Source organism: Arabidopsis thaliana, assembly GCF_000001735.4.
Source record: "Arabidopsis thaliana chromosome 1 sequence".
Classification (NCBI taxonomy): Eukaryota; Viridiplantae; Streptophyta; class Magnoliopsida; order Brassicales; family Brassicaceae; genus Arabidopsis; species Arabidopsis thaliana.
This window is the reverse complement of record NC_003070.9, coordinates 2,681,279-2,694,912: the sequence shown is the minus strand read 5'-3', so window position 1 is coordinate 2,694,912 and position 13,634 is coordinate 2,681,279. Positions and strand designations below refer to the sequence as shown.

At 37.6% G+C, this 13,634-nt stretch overlaps 5 protein-coding genes across 5 annotated transcripts; 3 read left to right on the top strand and 2 right to left on the bottom strand.

Moving 5' to 3' along the window:
* Positions 1 to 365: 365 nt before the first annotated feature.
* Positions 366 to 3,851, top strand: FATB (fatty acyl-ACP thioesterases B). The gene is made up of 6 exons (NM_100724.3): positions 366 to 856; positions 1,477 to 2,001; positions 2,083 to 2,216; positions 2,444 to 2,557; positions 2,785 to 2,956; positions 3,047 to 3,851. Exons 2-6 carry the CDS (start codon positions 1,504 to 1,506, stop codon positions 3,365 to 3,367), a joined length of 1,239 nt encoding a protein of 412 aa, NP_172327.1. The 5' UTR covers positions 366 to 856; positions 1,477 to 1,503; the 3' UTR covers positions 3,368 to 3,851.
* An 811-nt stretch (positions 3,852 to 4,662) lies between these two features.
* Positions 4,663 to 6,033, bottom strand: ENODL18 (early nodulin-like protein 18). The gene is made up of 2 exons (NM_100723.4): positions 5,611 to 6,033; positions 4,663 to 5,525 (listed from the first exon to the last, which is right to left on the bottom strand). Exons 1-2 carry the CDS (start codon positions 5,801 to 5,803, stop codon positions 5,032 to 5,034), a joined length of 687 nt encoding a protein of 228 aa, NP_563820.1. The 5' UTR covers positions 5,804 to 6,033; the 3' UTR covers positions 4,663 to 5,031.
* A 221-nt stretch (positions 6,034 to 6,254) lies between these two features.
* Positions 6,255 to 9,254, top strand: CPNIFS (chloroplastic NIFS-like cysteine desulfurase). The gene is made up of 9 exons (NM_100722.5): positions 6,255 to 6,563; positions 6,654 to 6,947; positions 7,023 to 7,209; positions 7,319 to 7,464; positions 7,546 to 7,618; positions 7,735 to 7,798; positions 7,878 to 7,977; positions 8,082 to 8,240; positions 8,763 to 9,254. The coding sequence occupies exons 1-9, from the start codon at positions 6,366 to 6,368 to the stop codon at positions 8,931 to 8,933; spliced, it is 1,392 nt and encodes a 463-aa protein (NP_172325.2). The 5' UTR covers positions 6,255 to 6,365; the 3' UTR covers positions 8,934 to 9,254.
* On the bottom strand, positions 9,211 to 10,737 carry SDH6 (succinate dehydrogenase subunit). The gene is made up of 3 exons (NM_100721.5): positions 10,394 to 10,737; positions 9,930 to 10,032; positions 9,211 to 9,663 (listed from the first exon to the last, which is right to left on the bottom strand). Exons 1-3 carry the CDS (start codon positions 10,571 to 10,573, stop codon positions 9,518 to 9,520), a joined length of 429 nt encoding a protein of 142 aa, NP_563819.1. The 5' UTR covers positions 10,574 to 10,737; the 3' UTR covers positions 9,211 to 9,517.
* A 4-nt stretch (positions 10,738 to 10,741) lies between these two features.
* Positions 10,742 to 12,855, top strand: SSL3 (strictosidine synthase-like 3). Its single transcript, NM_100720.3, has 4 exons — positions 10,742 to 11,261; positions 11,339 to 11,614; positions 11,877 to 12,044; positions 12,249 to 12,855. Exons 1-4 carry the CDS (start codon positions 10,936 to 10,938, stop codon positions 12,649 to 12,651), a joined length of 1,173 nt encoding a protein of 390 aa, NP_563818.1. The 5' UTR covers positions 10,742 to 10,935; the 3' UTR covers positions 12,652 to 12,855.
* Positions 12,856 to 13,634: the final 779 nt, after the last annotated feature.

Here is a 13,634-nt window from a genome sequence, read left to right as displayed (position 1 = left end):
TATAAATCCGAAGGCTGACTTTACACGTTCGACAAAGTTTTATGGTTAAACTAAAAAAATGAGAAAAAGCTAGAGTTAGGTTTAGTTTAAATGTAGTTTTCGTTAGTCTTAATAAATACAAGTAAGATAGAGATTGATGCACATGTACCTTGTTGTCTCTGCCCACTTATTATTACACAGCGTCGGTGCCAGTATTGACAACAAGCTTGCTCACACATTCGGATATGTGTCTTTTTCTCTCCAATTACAAATTTGATTGGTTCGATTTTTCAAAAAAAAATTTCCAAGTCCAAAGGAAATTTCCACGGAAGCGCAAATCAAGTTTTGCGTGCTAAATGAAATTCAAAGAAAATTTGTAGTCCATATGAATAAAAATTGAATAAATTTGCCTAATTAGGTTAACCAATCTTGTAACAAGAAAAGGGCAAAATGGGAAATATAGAAAATGAAATAAAAATGTGTCGTTGTTGTTTTGAAACTATGGAGAAGAAGAGGAGAGGCAATTATATAAAAACCGACTCTCATATCCACATATATCTCTCTCTCACCCACCTTATAGAATTTTCTCGCCCTATTTTTCTCTCAACACCAAAAATTTGTATTTTTTTTTTACTATTGTTTACCCCAAAAAGTATTGAGAATCGCAAAAAAACTGAATTGTAAAAAATATTTGAGAAAGAGAAATACAAAAAAAAACAAAAAAAAAGTTTTAAAGAAAAGGCGAAGGAGAGATCGTGAGAGACAGAGAGGCTGCCGAAGAAAGGAGAATTTAGGGTTTGGAGACTTTTGTTGAAATTTGGCGTTACGTTTTTTTTGTATTTCCTCAACAAATTTCTCATCTGCTCTCTTCATATTGGTAAGATCTCTCTCTCTTTCATTTTTTTGTTTTTTTTGGGTTCTTCTTCTCTTTGTGTAATTTCTGAATCTCTTCGTCGCTGGTTCGGATTCTTCATCTGATTGATGTTTGATTGAAGAATGATGTTTGAATTACATTTTTTCTAATACAAGTTTTTGTTTTTCTTTTGCGTTTCTACGATCTGGTTTTACCGGCTTTAGCTTTTTCTCGCTTCTGTTCTTTGTTGTTTTGTATTTCAGATCTGGTGTTTTTTTTCTTACCTGCATCAAATTGGTTTCTACCAAAACTTCGGAAACCTCTTTTGGCAAATGTTGAATCTTTGAATACAATGACGATTTACATAATAGTCTCAGTGGCCGAACTGGATTATCTTACAATTTACGCAATAACAAAAAGTTTTTTTTTTTTTTTTTTTTTTGTGTGTGTGTGTGGTGTGTTGAAGATTTTTAGTGTTTGTTTACTTCGTTTATGGAAGTCCTTTTCCTCTTCTGCCATTTTTGTAGTTAACTACAAATTATACCTACTTTAGGAAGATCCTCCTGCTAGTAGCTAAAAGATGTAGCATTTATTTTATTATCACTCACTTGAGCTAACTTTTTTCGATCTTTATTTGGTGGCAGTGTCTTTGAACGCTTCATCTCCTCGTCATGGTGGCCACCTCTGCTACGTCGTCATTCTTTCCTGTACCATCTTCTTCACTTGATCCTAATGGAAAAGGCAATAAGATTGGGTCTACGAATCTTGCTGGACTCAATTCTGCACCTAACTCTGGTAGGATGAAGGTTAAACCAAACGCTCAGGCTCCACCTAAGATTAATGGGAAAAAGGTTGGTTTGCCTGGTTCTGTAGATATTGTAAGGACTGATACCGAGACCTCATCACACCCTGCGCCGAGAACTTTCATCAACCAGTTACCTGACTGGAGCATGCTTCTTGCTGCTATAACTACGATTTTCTTAGCGGCTGAGAAACAGTGGATGATGCTTGATTGGAAACCTAGGCGTTCTGACATGCTGGTGGATCCTTTTGGTATAGGGAGAATTGTTCAGGATGGCCTTGTGTTCCGTCAGAATTTTTCTATTAGGTCATATGAAATAGGTGCTGATCGCTCTGCATCTATAGAAACCGTCATGAATCATCTGCAGGTACCATTTGATTATGATTACGGTTACCTGTTGTCACTGGTTTAATTGATATGTATGAACAAGCTCTTATGCTCATGACAGGAAACGGCGCTTAATCATGTTAAGACTGCTGGATTGCTTGGAGATGGGTTTGGCTCTACACCTGAGATGTTTAAGAAGAACTTGATATGGGTTGTCACTCGTATGCAGGTTGTGGTTGATAAATATCCTACTTGGTAAGCTATCCTCTTGCATAAACCTGGTTCTGCAGGTTCATGCTCTCACTCTTTTTAACCAGGTTTGGGAAAAATGATGTGTATTTCGTTTTTTCAGTTGATACTGCTTTTACAGTACGAGATATATGCTCATATGACTAATGACTTCTTGCACCCTGAATTATATGCTCTGCATGCATATTATATTGCATCATAACTCATTTGCTTATTCAATATATGCCTCACAGGGGAGATGTTGTTGAAGTAGACACCTGGGTCAGTCAGTCTGGAAAGAATGGTATGCGTCGTGATTGGCTAGTTCGGGACTGTAATACTGGAGAAACCTTAACACGAGCATCAAGGTTAGATTTTCTTTTGGTATATTTATAAGTTATTCTCATTTTCTTCATCTGATCATTCATTGGTCTTTCTGATGAAGATACCTGATGTCTTTACTCTCTTTTTATAGTGTTTGCTCTATCATCAATTAAACAAAAAACTACACAAGTTTATGTAATGAATAATTAGGAATTTTTTGGTCTCATGGGTTAGCTATTTGACAGATGTATTGCAAAATATTATCTTGCAGTGTGTGGGTGATGATGAATAAACTGACAAGGAGATTGTCAAAGATTCCTGAAGAGGTTCGAGGGGAAATAGAGCCTTATTTTGTGAATTCTGATCCTGTCCTTGCCGAGGACAGCAGAAAGTTAACAAAAATTGATGACAAGACTGCTGACTATGTTCGATCTGGTCTCACTGTAAGTATCTAGTATTTACTGCTGTATGTTTCAACAAACCTTTGACCAGCTTGTAAGACTCTCTAATGGCTTGGTAATGAACATTTTCAGCCTCGATGGAGTGACCTAGATGTTAACCAGCATGTGAATAATGTAAAGTACATTGGGTGGATCCTGGAGAGTGCTCCAGTGGGAATAATGGAGAGGCAGAAGCTGAAAAGCATGACTCTGGAGTATCGGAGGGAATGCGGGAGAGACAGTGTGCTTCAGTCCCTCACTGCAGTTACGGGTTGCGATATCGGTAACCTGGCAACAGCGGGGGATGTGGAATGTCAGCATTTGCTCCGACTCCAGGATGGAGCGGAAGTGGTGAGAGGAAGAACAGAGTGGAGTAGTAAAACACCAACAACAACTTGGGGAACTGCACCGTAAGAAAAAGAAAACACAACAACAATGGCTCATTTGAATCCCCTTGTAACTATATCTGCTACTACCACCTTGCTTGCTTGCAACCACCACCACCACCACCACCATTTCATGTCCTCCTCCTCACAAAAGTTTCGGCCACCAACCCTTTGTATATTTCTTTTTTTGGTTCTTCTTCTTTTTTTATTCGATGGAGATTTATTATATTTATTTAATCTTTCTATTTATTTTTTTGCTTAATGGGAAATGGGTGTCGTGTATCATTACGAATTCTGATGTTATGTAACCCATGTGCCAGCGGAAGACAAAGGCATCAACTCTCTCTTATCCTAAATTTATTGTACTTTGTTGAGTTTTGTAGTTGTTTCCAGCTAAACAAGCACGTGGACGATCCTTGTAATGAATTTGTATGAATGTGATGCCTTGTACCTGTAAATTTGATTGAAAGGCTATTTAATAAACACGAACAACCAAAACGGTTTGTCCAAACAATAAAGCCATCGCATATTGGAATCCGGAAAGTAAAATCTAAAAGCAAGATTGAGTAACTAAATCCGGAAAGAGACGATGAAGTGAAAGCAAAAGAAAATACTACTTGATAGAAAAAGGGCTCCATTGGATCCCATTGGAGAGGAGATTACACTTATTTAAAAGAAAATATTTGCGTGAAATGAAAGCAAATGATGATAAAGACAGTTTTTGAGAACATAAATAAAGTTAAGATAGTGCATGAATATTGGAAGTTGCTAGGTCATTCTCCATGGATAATGAATTATAAAATGATTCTTGACTTGACCACAAATAAATAGTCCCTTCTTTTGGAGTTTCTTGACTAGCGAAAATGTGGTCAAACATGATAGACAATTAGACATCACATCCTGAATGGAATCCATAATCTCTTGAGTTAACATGTTAATGCATCCTTAAGCTTTTTAGCACAGTTTCTATGTCAACTCATGTAATGATCATTTTGATTAACCATGTTGTTGACGATGTTCTCATCATTTCCTTTCTTGTGATAATGATTTGACGACCTTTAAATTGGTTAAAATTGTTGTTGACAGTATTTTTTGTATATAATTAATGTAAAAGTAAAATCCCCGTGATTGGAAATTCTAGAATATGTCAAATTATTTAAGTTCTTTGATACAATACACCTTTTAAAAACTTTTGTAATAAAAGTGGTTGGAAAAAACAATTTAGATAACGGATGAACATTAATTAATCAACTTTATAGATTTGTCATTTGTGACTACAAATATTGTAGATACAATGAATTAGTCCATCAAATCAGATTAGTATGTATAACCTAATAATCTGTAGTGGAGTCGGTATTGTGTCACCTACTAGATTTATATCCGTCATAATGCATATTGTTGTTGATACAATTAGATCATAAAAACAAAAATTGCAGTTCTACGTTGAAGCATCTCGGAGAACAAGTGATACTCAACTTTGAGACATCAAAATCCGAAGTAAAAAACTGAACATAATACAAACTATATTCGATAAAAAAAGGATAACTCATGATCTTTACTCTTTTTTTCTTTATTCCCTCACTGCTTTAAAATTTCCACTAATACTCTTTTGTTTCTTTGATTATTATTATCCTAGTTATGAAAAAGAAGAAAACAGAATGCATATACATACAAATATGAAAGAATATTTGATTAAAATGATGCAAAGAGCCCCATAAAGACAAAACAAAACAAACTAGTTTTTGTTGTGGAAGAAGAACTTTTTTTACTATGAACCTCTTTATCATCATCAGCACTTTCAATATCTTTAGGATGATCGAAATTGGCCGGGACGATGGTATCAGGAGCAACTTCATCATCACCGGACTGAGAGGATTCGCTAGGTCCAGGTGCAGCAGCATCATCTGGTGATGATGAATCTGGTAAGCCCTGACCATGTGTTACATTGATCATAAAATGCTGACCGAATTTACATTGTTCGCCATCATAGTTTCCCGAGAAGAAATAATTGGAACCTTCTTTAACAAGAGGAACACTTATTGAGACGGGAACAGGAGATGTTGCTGAAGGATTTGCAGCCGACCACTCTGTTGTATCATTGTTTTCATTGTTGTCGTAATCACAATCTTTGTATGTTTTGAAATCATATGTCTGAACCACCGAATGGTTGCTATCTGTGTTGAATACTACATATTGAAAACAAAACAAACGATATAACATTTTGCTAAGTTATTGTAGTAACGAAAATGGGGTTGAAGAAAAAAATCTTACTGAGGAAATCACCCAAAGAAAAGGATTTGGAATCGGCCCATTTCTGATAATTAGCAGAGGGTCTCTCTTGAATATCGAACCATCCCGTGGACTCTCCCACAGTGTAGTTCTTGTACGCATCAGCTGATAAACTCAGAAGCATAAGGCACATGATGAGTAACACATTGACACAAGATGAACAAGAAGGCGACATAATTCTTCTTACTCTCTTGTCCGTTTTTCTTGATTATAAATTGTGATTCGTTGATTGATCTTTCTTTGTAATAAAGAAAGGCATAAGAAACTGTACATAAAGTAATAATGAGCTCGTCATTGACTGCATATAAAACCAAGACATGTGTGAGTGTGACATGTGGACAATTCTTGGGGATGCGAAGGAACATGAGACGATACGAAGTGGTCGGTCCAATCAAATGACAACGCCTCTTTGCTCTTCCCCATGTGATCTCTCACTCTCACACCTTACTTTTGCTGTCTTCGCTTCCCTACGTATCATTACTTCTTTCATAAATATCTGTCAACTGCCTTTTTCTACTAAATGGAGGATATTTTAGATAACGTGTTTTGTAGTGTTTCAAAGTCGGTTGAACCGGTATTTAACCGGTTTGATTGGACCTTAAAAACCAAGGGCCCATTTAATGGAGTAAAAGGCCTAATTCGGCCCATATCTTTAGATGAAATTAATCTTTTGACCGCCGCCTGTGGTCGAACTTGTGACTTTGAAGACTCACTCTTGTTCATTCGTCTTCTCCACCATGGAAGGTGTGGCTATGAAACTCCCGTCGTTCCCTAACGCCATCTCCATCGGCCACCGGAGCTTCTCCCGCGTTCGTTGCTCCTCTTCGCTATCCGTTTGTTCCGCCGCCGCCGCTTCCTCCGCCACCATCTCCACTGATTCCGAATCCGTCTCTCTCGGCCATCGCGTTCGAAAAGATTTCCGAATTCTCCACCAGGTTTGTCCACTTTCCATAAACCTGATTAACTTTGAATTGTATGGATTTGAAAATTAAGCAATTTTACCATTGATTGAGTTTTTATTTCAGGAAGTGAATGGGTCAAAGCTTGTGTACTTAGACAGTGCTGCAACTTCTCAGAAGCCAGCAGCTGTATTGGACGCTTTGCAGAATTACTATGAGTTCTATAATTCCAACGTTCATCGAGGAATACACTATTTAAGTGCTAAAGCTACAGATGAATTTGAGTTAGCTAGGAAAAAAGTTGCTCGTTTCATCAATGCTTCTGATAGTAGAGAGATTGTTTTTACAAGGAATGCCACTGAAGCCATCAATCTTGTAGCTTATTCATGGGGTCTTTCTAATCTTAAACCAGGAGACGAGGTTTGGCTTTACTTTTATCAATCCATCTTGTTGAGATTCTTCCAAATGAGATTGTGAATGATGCAAGCTTTTCAGGTTATACTTACAGTTGCTGAACATCATAGTTGCATTGTTCCTTGGCAAATTGTATCTCAAAAAACTGGAGCAGTTCTAAAGTTTGTGACTTTGAATGAGGATGAAGTCCCTGACATAAACAAGTTGAGAGAATTGATTTCTCCAAAGACAAAGCTCGTCGCTGTTCATCATGTTTCTAATGTTCTTGGTAGATTCTTTTTCATGTTCTCATCATATTCAATTTGTTTGGCTTGTATATGTGTTTAATTTTTCCATGAAAGAAGGTAAGTATCTAACTTATGTTTCTTTTTGTTTAGCATCTTCTCTTCCTATTGAAGAGATTGTGGTATGGGCACACGATGTTGGAGCGAAAGTTCTAGTGGATGCTTGTCAAAGTGTTCCTCACATGGTGGTTGATGTCCAGAAGCTTAATGCTGATTTTCTAGTTGCGTCTTCTCACAAGGTTGGAATTGTTTATTTTTCTTCATGAAATGCATAATAAGCCCTGTGGCAAGCTTATAGTAATATGATAATCATGCTTCAGATGTGTGGACCTACAGGCATTGGGTTCTTATATGGTAAGAGTGATCTTCTACATTCCATGCCTCCATTCTTAGGTAAGCAGTCTATCTAATATTTCTTTATGAAAACAGTTTATCATATCTGTTTAATCAAGGATGGGACTGGACTGAGTCCCACTTCTTTTTTTCCTTGTATTTCGATCCTCTTTTAGGTGGCGGAGAAATGATCTCAGATGTATTTCTTGACCATTCAACTTATGCGGAACCTCCATCCAGGTAGGGATTCTACATATATTAGTTACTAATCTGCATAATTGCTGCAGTTTAGAAATAAATATATTTAAGTTTGTATCAGATTTGAAGCTGGAACACCTGCAATAGGAGAAGCAATTGCCCTTGGAGCAGCAGTTGATTACTTGTCAGGAATTGGCATGCCGAAAATCCATGAATATGAGGTTTAATTTTATTTTCCTACAACTAGACGTCAATGACGTACATACAGTCACGGAGATTCTCACATGTTTTCTAACTGTAGATTTTAATTTCTTGTGTCATCCAGGTAGAGATTGGTAAGTATTTGTACGAGAAACTGTCTTCCCTGCCTGATGTGCGGATATACGGTCCCAGACCTTCTGAAAGTGTTCACAGGGGTGCTCTTTGTTCCTTCAATGTGGAGGGCTTGCACCCAACTGATTTGGCAACCTTTCTTGATCAGCAGGTTTGTTATAATTGGGAGCTATCTGTCCCATCACATACTGGTTTTCTCTTATCTTGAACGTATTCTTTTAATATGAGGTAGTACCTCAAGTAGGATAAGGGCACTACCTACCACCTCTTTCTCTTCTTAGTGGGTAATGTTACCACTTAGTGGTCAAAGCGAATCTCAGATGCCTACCTTAGGATATCTTGTGGTAGCAGCCTATAATTGAGGTTGATCTTCTTTATTCCAAGATTTAGGTGAAATCTCATGTGTGAACACGAGCCTGGACTCTGTTGATAACTAGGTTAAAACAAAACCCGTAGATCATCTAGGTTACATGATACCTGTCCAAGTACTTGATCCGAGTGATTCTCATACATTAGTAATGAGTTCAGCTGTAAGAAGTTTTAACTGATCTAGATTAAACAAATTCATCTTGATCGTTCTAATGTTAACCGTCCACCTCAAACCCCTACTTTACTCTCTCATCAGAATATCCATAGTGGGATGAAAACTGAAAACGAATATTGTATGTTGCAGCACGGAGTTGCAATAAGGTCAGGACACCACTGCGCACAGCCACTCCACCGGTATCTTGGAGTGAATGCAAGTGCACGCGCCAGCCTCTACTTTTACAACACAAAGGATGACGTTGACGCCTTCATCGTTGCGCTGGCAGACACTGTGAGCTTCTTCAACTCTTTCAAATAAGTGGAACACCTTCCTGCTGGATCTCTCGGCTGGTTTGTATGGTATATTGCTTCAGAGGCTACTTATTTAAATCTGCTTTATATGATCAATGGGAGTGGATTTTGTTTCTTCAAGTCCGAAGGGCAATTTGTGTTGTAGTTAGCAATTTGTATGAAAAAATAGACCGACAGTAGTCATGAACAATTTCAGGCCTCTACTTGATCATATTTGTACGAATACACACGAAAGCAAATGCTTCGTTGTTAATTTGTAAGTTTCATAAAAAACAAACTCAACATGAAGAAAAGTTACTAATATGAATCATCAAAGGAAAGGTTTCGATATGTGCTCAGTTGGGGTAGTCGTCATTCCCTGATTCTTTTGAGACCATTTGGTTTCTTTGAATTCATTTTCTCAAATCTTCAAAACATTCATGAGGCATGTTGTATTATTAAGACAAGGCAAACATGTTCCAAGAGTGAGAATAGAAAAAGTTTCAAAGGCGAAAGTCTGGAAATGGATGGATAATCAGCATTTCATGTTGTTCCCAAGAAGATACTCTGGACGAGAAAGCAGCACACGTCTTCGTTTTAGATTCAGGACCTTTATTGAGACTTACGTTCCCACCATTCCATGAACTTAACTTGGGCTGCCATTGTGTCCAACTTGTAGAGTTGCAGTGTGTGGTTGGCGACCTCTTGCCCAAAGGTCCAACCAAAAACACCTCCTCCTAAGAAGGACAATGCAGCACCTGTCGCACCAGCAGTAGTTTAGAGGTGTCAAAAGTTGGAAGAAAAATAAACAGCAATTTAGTATTGAGAAACAATGTAAGCGCCATGAGAACTGCATAAACTTTCAAACCAGTTTCCAAGTATTATCAATATAGGACATAAAGGTCTAATTGACTCCCAAATAATCCCATTATCCCTGAATTGCAAGCTTTGTGTCTTCGTTTGAAGAAACAAGTGAGGTTTATAAAGAGCAAATAGTTATTCACAGAGAGAGAAATGTCATTACCATGTGGACTCCTGGAGTATTTCCAGGCAAAAGCAGCAGTAGAGACAGCTCCAAGTGCAGCTCCGGTAACACCAAACGTCACAGCTTCCCTAGCCGTTTTCAGCTGGATAGGATGACCACAAATACACAATGAGTACCAAACGTAAGATCTTCAGTAAGAATACCAAATACCAAACCAACAGTTCAGTTTTTGCTAGGTTTTTTATGCCATCCGACGACGATGCAGTGGGCTTAGTCCTCTTGTATCTGTGCTTCCAAGGACTAAAGCCAGAAAAACCTAGCCTAGTGGAACTTTATTATATCAAAAAGTAACAGAAACTTTCCAATGGAAAATCAAATGAAGAAGAAAAAAATAAACCGATGACAGCAGAGTAAAATCGAGTACCAGCCGAGTCATAGATAATGGACCAACAATATCTATAGATTCCAAAACACAGAGCGAGAGAAAGATAGAAGGAAATTACGGTGGGTCCATGAACGGGATCGGAGGCAATGAATTCCTCGACGTCGGAGGAAGACCAAGAAGGAAGAGGCGCGTCGCGTTTGGTGAATCTGGTGTAATTTTCGAAAAATGATAACCTATCACTCCAGAAATCCTTCAATCCATTCCAATTTTTCCCAACAAATGACTCCGAATCTCCCATCTTTCTCAGATCGATTAATCAATCTCCTTCTCACTGCAAACTTTTTCTCTGATTGAAGACGATTATTATTTGCAGAATAAATAAAACTGGTCTACCGAAAAAATGGAAGGTCGATCCGGTTCACCCGGTTTTCATGTTTCTTTTTTTAATTTAATACCGGGTTGCCATCAGATTAGCCGATTTGCAATTGCTCCTTGACTTTTCTTAATATATCGAAAAAGAGCAGCAATTGAGAAAAGTTTTAAATTTTCAACCAGAAAAGTGTACTCTACTGCAACTACTTCTTCTCTACTTCTCTACCTTAAAACTTCCCCAACCATTTTCTTCTTCAAATCATCATCATCATCCCTCGTACAAAGAAAATGGCCATGAGCATACTCGCGAAGATCTTTCTCGTCTTTGCCATCTATTGCGCTATCGATCCCTTCAGTCACAGCTCCATTTCCAAGTTCCCGGATTTCAAAACTTACAAGATTGACATGCCTCCGTTATCGTCACTTCCAAAGGAGAGAGACCGCCAGAATCTGTTGCAGAATTCAGAGATCAGGTTTCTTAACGAGGTTCAAGGTCCCGAGAGCATTGCTTTCGATCCGCAAGGTCGTGGTCCTTATACCGGAGTCGCCGACGGTCGAATTCTCTTTTGGAATGGCACTCGTTGGACAGATTTCGCATATACTTCGAACAATCGGTGAGTCTTGTGATTGCAATCGAGTCTTTGTGACCATTTCGTTTCCAGTAAAGTTCTCAACTTTGATGTTTTATTAGGTCAGAGCTATGTGATCCTAAGCCATCGCTTTTGGATTACTTAAAGGATGAAGATATCTGTGGTCGGCCTTTAGGTCTTCGATTCGACAAGAAAAATGGGGATTTGTACATTGCAGATGCGTATTTGGGGATAATGAAAGTTGGTCCGGAAGGAGGTTTAGCAACTTCTGTTACAAACGAGGCTGATGGTGTGCCTTTGAGATTTACCAATGATCTTGACATTGATGATGAAGGCAATGTTTACTTTACTGATAGCAGCTCTTTCTTCCAACGAAGGTATGTAAGGTTTTAAAGTTTTGATCTTTACTAACTCTCCTGATCAGTGGCTTGCATAAAGTGTTGCTTTTTGGAACTCATGTTATATTGATTGAAATGATCTGTCATAGGCACATAAATTGAAAATTTTGACTGCGGCTATAACTTCAGAGCCTTAAATGTTGAATTCTGTTTATCTTTTGAGGATCTACAAGAAGTTGCAATGAGCTTCCGATGTCTAGTTACTACTTTTGTTTGAGTATGTTGATTGCGCTATTTGTAGGAAATTTATGCTTTTGATTGTCTCGGGGGAAGACAGTGGGAGGGTGTTGAAATACAATCCAAAAACAAAGGAGACTACCACTCTCGTGAGAAATCTCCAGTTTCCTAACGGATTATCCCTCGGCAAAGACGGCTCCTTTTTCATCTTTTGTGAAGGATCTATTGGAAGGTGAGTCCTTCATCTTAATTCCTCTCTGACTTCCACATCATTGTCTGTATATATACTTGGCATAACTTCTGCAATCAGCATTTCTGATTGAAGCTAAAATGGAACGATTAGCATGTTGTTTCCATATCGTTTCAATGATTCTGCTAGAAACAAACTCCAATACTGTGAACAGAATCTAAGTCATTTTTTGTTGTTGTTGTTCAGATTACGGAAATACTGGTTGAAAGGGGAGAAAGCTGGAACGTCAGAAGTGGTAGCTCTATTACATGGGTTCCCAGACAACATCCGCACAAACAAAGATGGAGATTTCTGGGTGGCGGTGCACTGCCACAGAAACATATTCACACACTTGATGGCGCATTACCCGAGGGTGAGGAAGTTCTTTCTGAAGCTGCCGATATCAGTGAAGTTTCAGTACTTGCTGCAGGTAGGTGGTTGGCCTCATGCTGTAGCTGTGAAGTACAGTGAAGAAGGGAAAGTGCTAAAGGTGTTGGAAGATAGTAAAGGGAAAGTGGTGAAGGCAGTGAGTGAAGTGGAGGAGAAAGATGGGAAGCTTTGGATGGGAAGTGTATTGATGTCCTTCATTGCCGTATATGACTTGCCTTAGTTCGTTTCTTTTTCTATTCAAATTTGTATATTTCTAGTTTGGCTATGGGATTGCAATATGCATCTCGTTATCAAACTATATTTGACGTAATCAATTCAAACACAAACAATTACTAAATACAGTATCCTTTTTGCCATGTCTTTAGTCAATTAGTCTTTCAATGAGCTAAAGTTTTTCGGGTTTTTTTTCTTTTTTTTCTTTTTCGGACTTTAGGTTTGATCATCAAAGAAGACAACCTTATAGGTGTCGGTCGTGTAACCATGATGTATTCGGTTCAGAATATTGGTTCGATTCGATACTAATTGCTGGGCTTAAACAACAAATCTATCAATTACTGGGCTGGGCTGGCCACGTGAATAATTTGTGTTCTTTCATCTTTGCAATTTAATTGTTCACCATTTATACGACTTTTTTTTTTACACACATTTATACGACTTTAGGGTAACAATTTAAGAAATATAGTTATACCATATCTAGAATTAAACATGTTTATAAAGCATAGAAATTAATGTTATGAAATTCTATTGCTAAAAATAATATAAAATTAGAAGTACTTTCATAGAATCTTTTAAATTAGCGTAAGGGTACACAGTGTTAGGGTTAACTGCTTAAGCATATACAATTTCATAGGATTGTTAGGATTAAAGATGTTGGAGGTAGGGATTAAACTTTAAAGTGTAGACTTCTAAAATAAAAATCAGTTAAACCAATAACATCATTAATACATAATTTTATTATTTTTAAAGTATGGTTTATGTCAAATTTGTTTTTTGTCATTTATGTGTCACATGCAATCATGTAAGCTAATTAAAACAAAAACAAAATTAAGGATAAAGCTGTGTATCCACGTTTCTAATTTGTTATGGACTTGATTTGGCAATTTATATATAACTAATTATATCTAACTAACTAATACATTCTTTACACTACTTTTATTTGTGGCTATTAGACTAAATTGTTCCGAAACAGATTTACCGTTAAAC

What these genes read in the sequence shown, in the direction of transcription:
- SDH6 (NM_100721.5), bottom strand. Translation starts at nt 10,573, where the DNA reads ATGGGAGATTCGGAGTCATTTGTTGGGAAAAATTGGAATGGATTGAAG. An exon ending in ATCCCGTTCATGGACCCACC is followed by an intron (nt 10,033 to 10,393) that starts GTAATTTCCTTC and finishes CATCCTATCCAG; the next exon opens with CTGAAAACGGCTAGGGAAGC. An exon ending in ATACTCCAGGAGTCCACATG is followed by an intron (nt 9,664 to 9,929) that starts GTAATGACATTT and finishes CTGGTGCGACAG; the next exon opens with GTGCTGCATTGTCCTTCTTA.
- CPNIFS (NM_100722.5), top strand. Translation starts at nt 6,366, where the DNA reads ATGGAAGGTGTGGCTATGAAACTCCCGTCGTTCCCTAACGCCATCTCC. An exon ending in TAGTTGCGTCTTCTCACAAG is followed by an intron (nt 7,465 to 7,545) that starts GTTGGAATTGTT and finishes ATCATGCTTCAG; the next exon opens with ATGTGTGGACCTACAGGCAT. An exon ending in CGAAAATCCATGAATATGAG is followed by an intron (nt 7,978 to 8,081) that starts GTTTAATTTTAT and finishes TGTGTCATCCAG; the next exon opens with GTAGAGATTGGTAAGTATTT.
- FATB (NM_100724.3), top strand. Translation starts at nt 1,504, where the DNA reads ATGGTGGCCACCTCTGCTACGTCGTCATTCTTTCCTGTACCATCTTCT. An exon ending in CCGTCATGAATCATCTGCAG is followed by an intron (nt 2,002 to 2,082) that starts GTACCATTTGAT and finishes TGCTCATGACAG; the next exon opens with GAAACGGCGCTTAATCATGT. An exon ending in ATGTTCGATCTGGTCTCACT is followed by an intron (nt 2,957 to 3,046) that starts GTAAGTATCTAG and finishes GAACATTTTCAG; the next exon opens with CCTCGATGGAGTGACCTAGA.
- ENODL18 (NM_100723.4), bottom strand. Translation starts at nt 5,803, where the DNA reads ATGTCGCCTTCTTGTTCATCTTGTGTCAATGTGTTACTCATCATGTGC. An exon ending in TTCTTTGGGTGATTTCCTCA is followed by an intron (nt 5,526 to 5,610) that starts GTAAGATTTTTT and finishes TTCAATATGTAG; the next exon opens with TATTCAACACAGATAGCAAC.
- SSL3 (NM_100720.3), top strand. Translation starts at nt 10,936, where the DNA reads ATGGCCATGAGCATACTCGCGAAGATCTTTCTCGTCTTTGCCATCTAT. An exon ending in GCATATACTTCGAACAATCG is followed by an intron (nt 11,262 to 11,338) that starts GTGAGTCTTGTG and finishes ATGTTTTATTAG; the next exon opens with GTCAGAGCTATGTGATCCTA. An exon ending in TGTGAAGGATCTATTGGAAG is followed by an intron (nt 12,045 to 12,248) that starts GTGAGTCCTTCA and finishes GTTGTTGTTCAG; the next exon opens with ATTACGGAAATACTGGTTGA.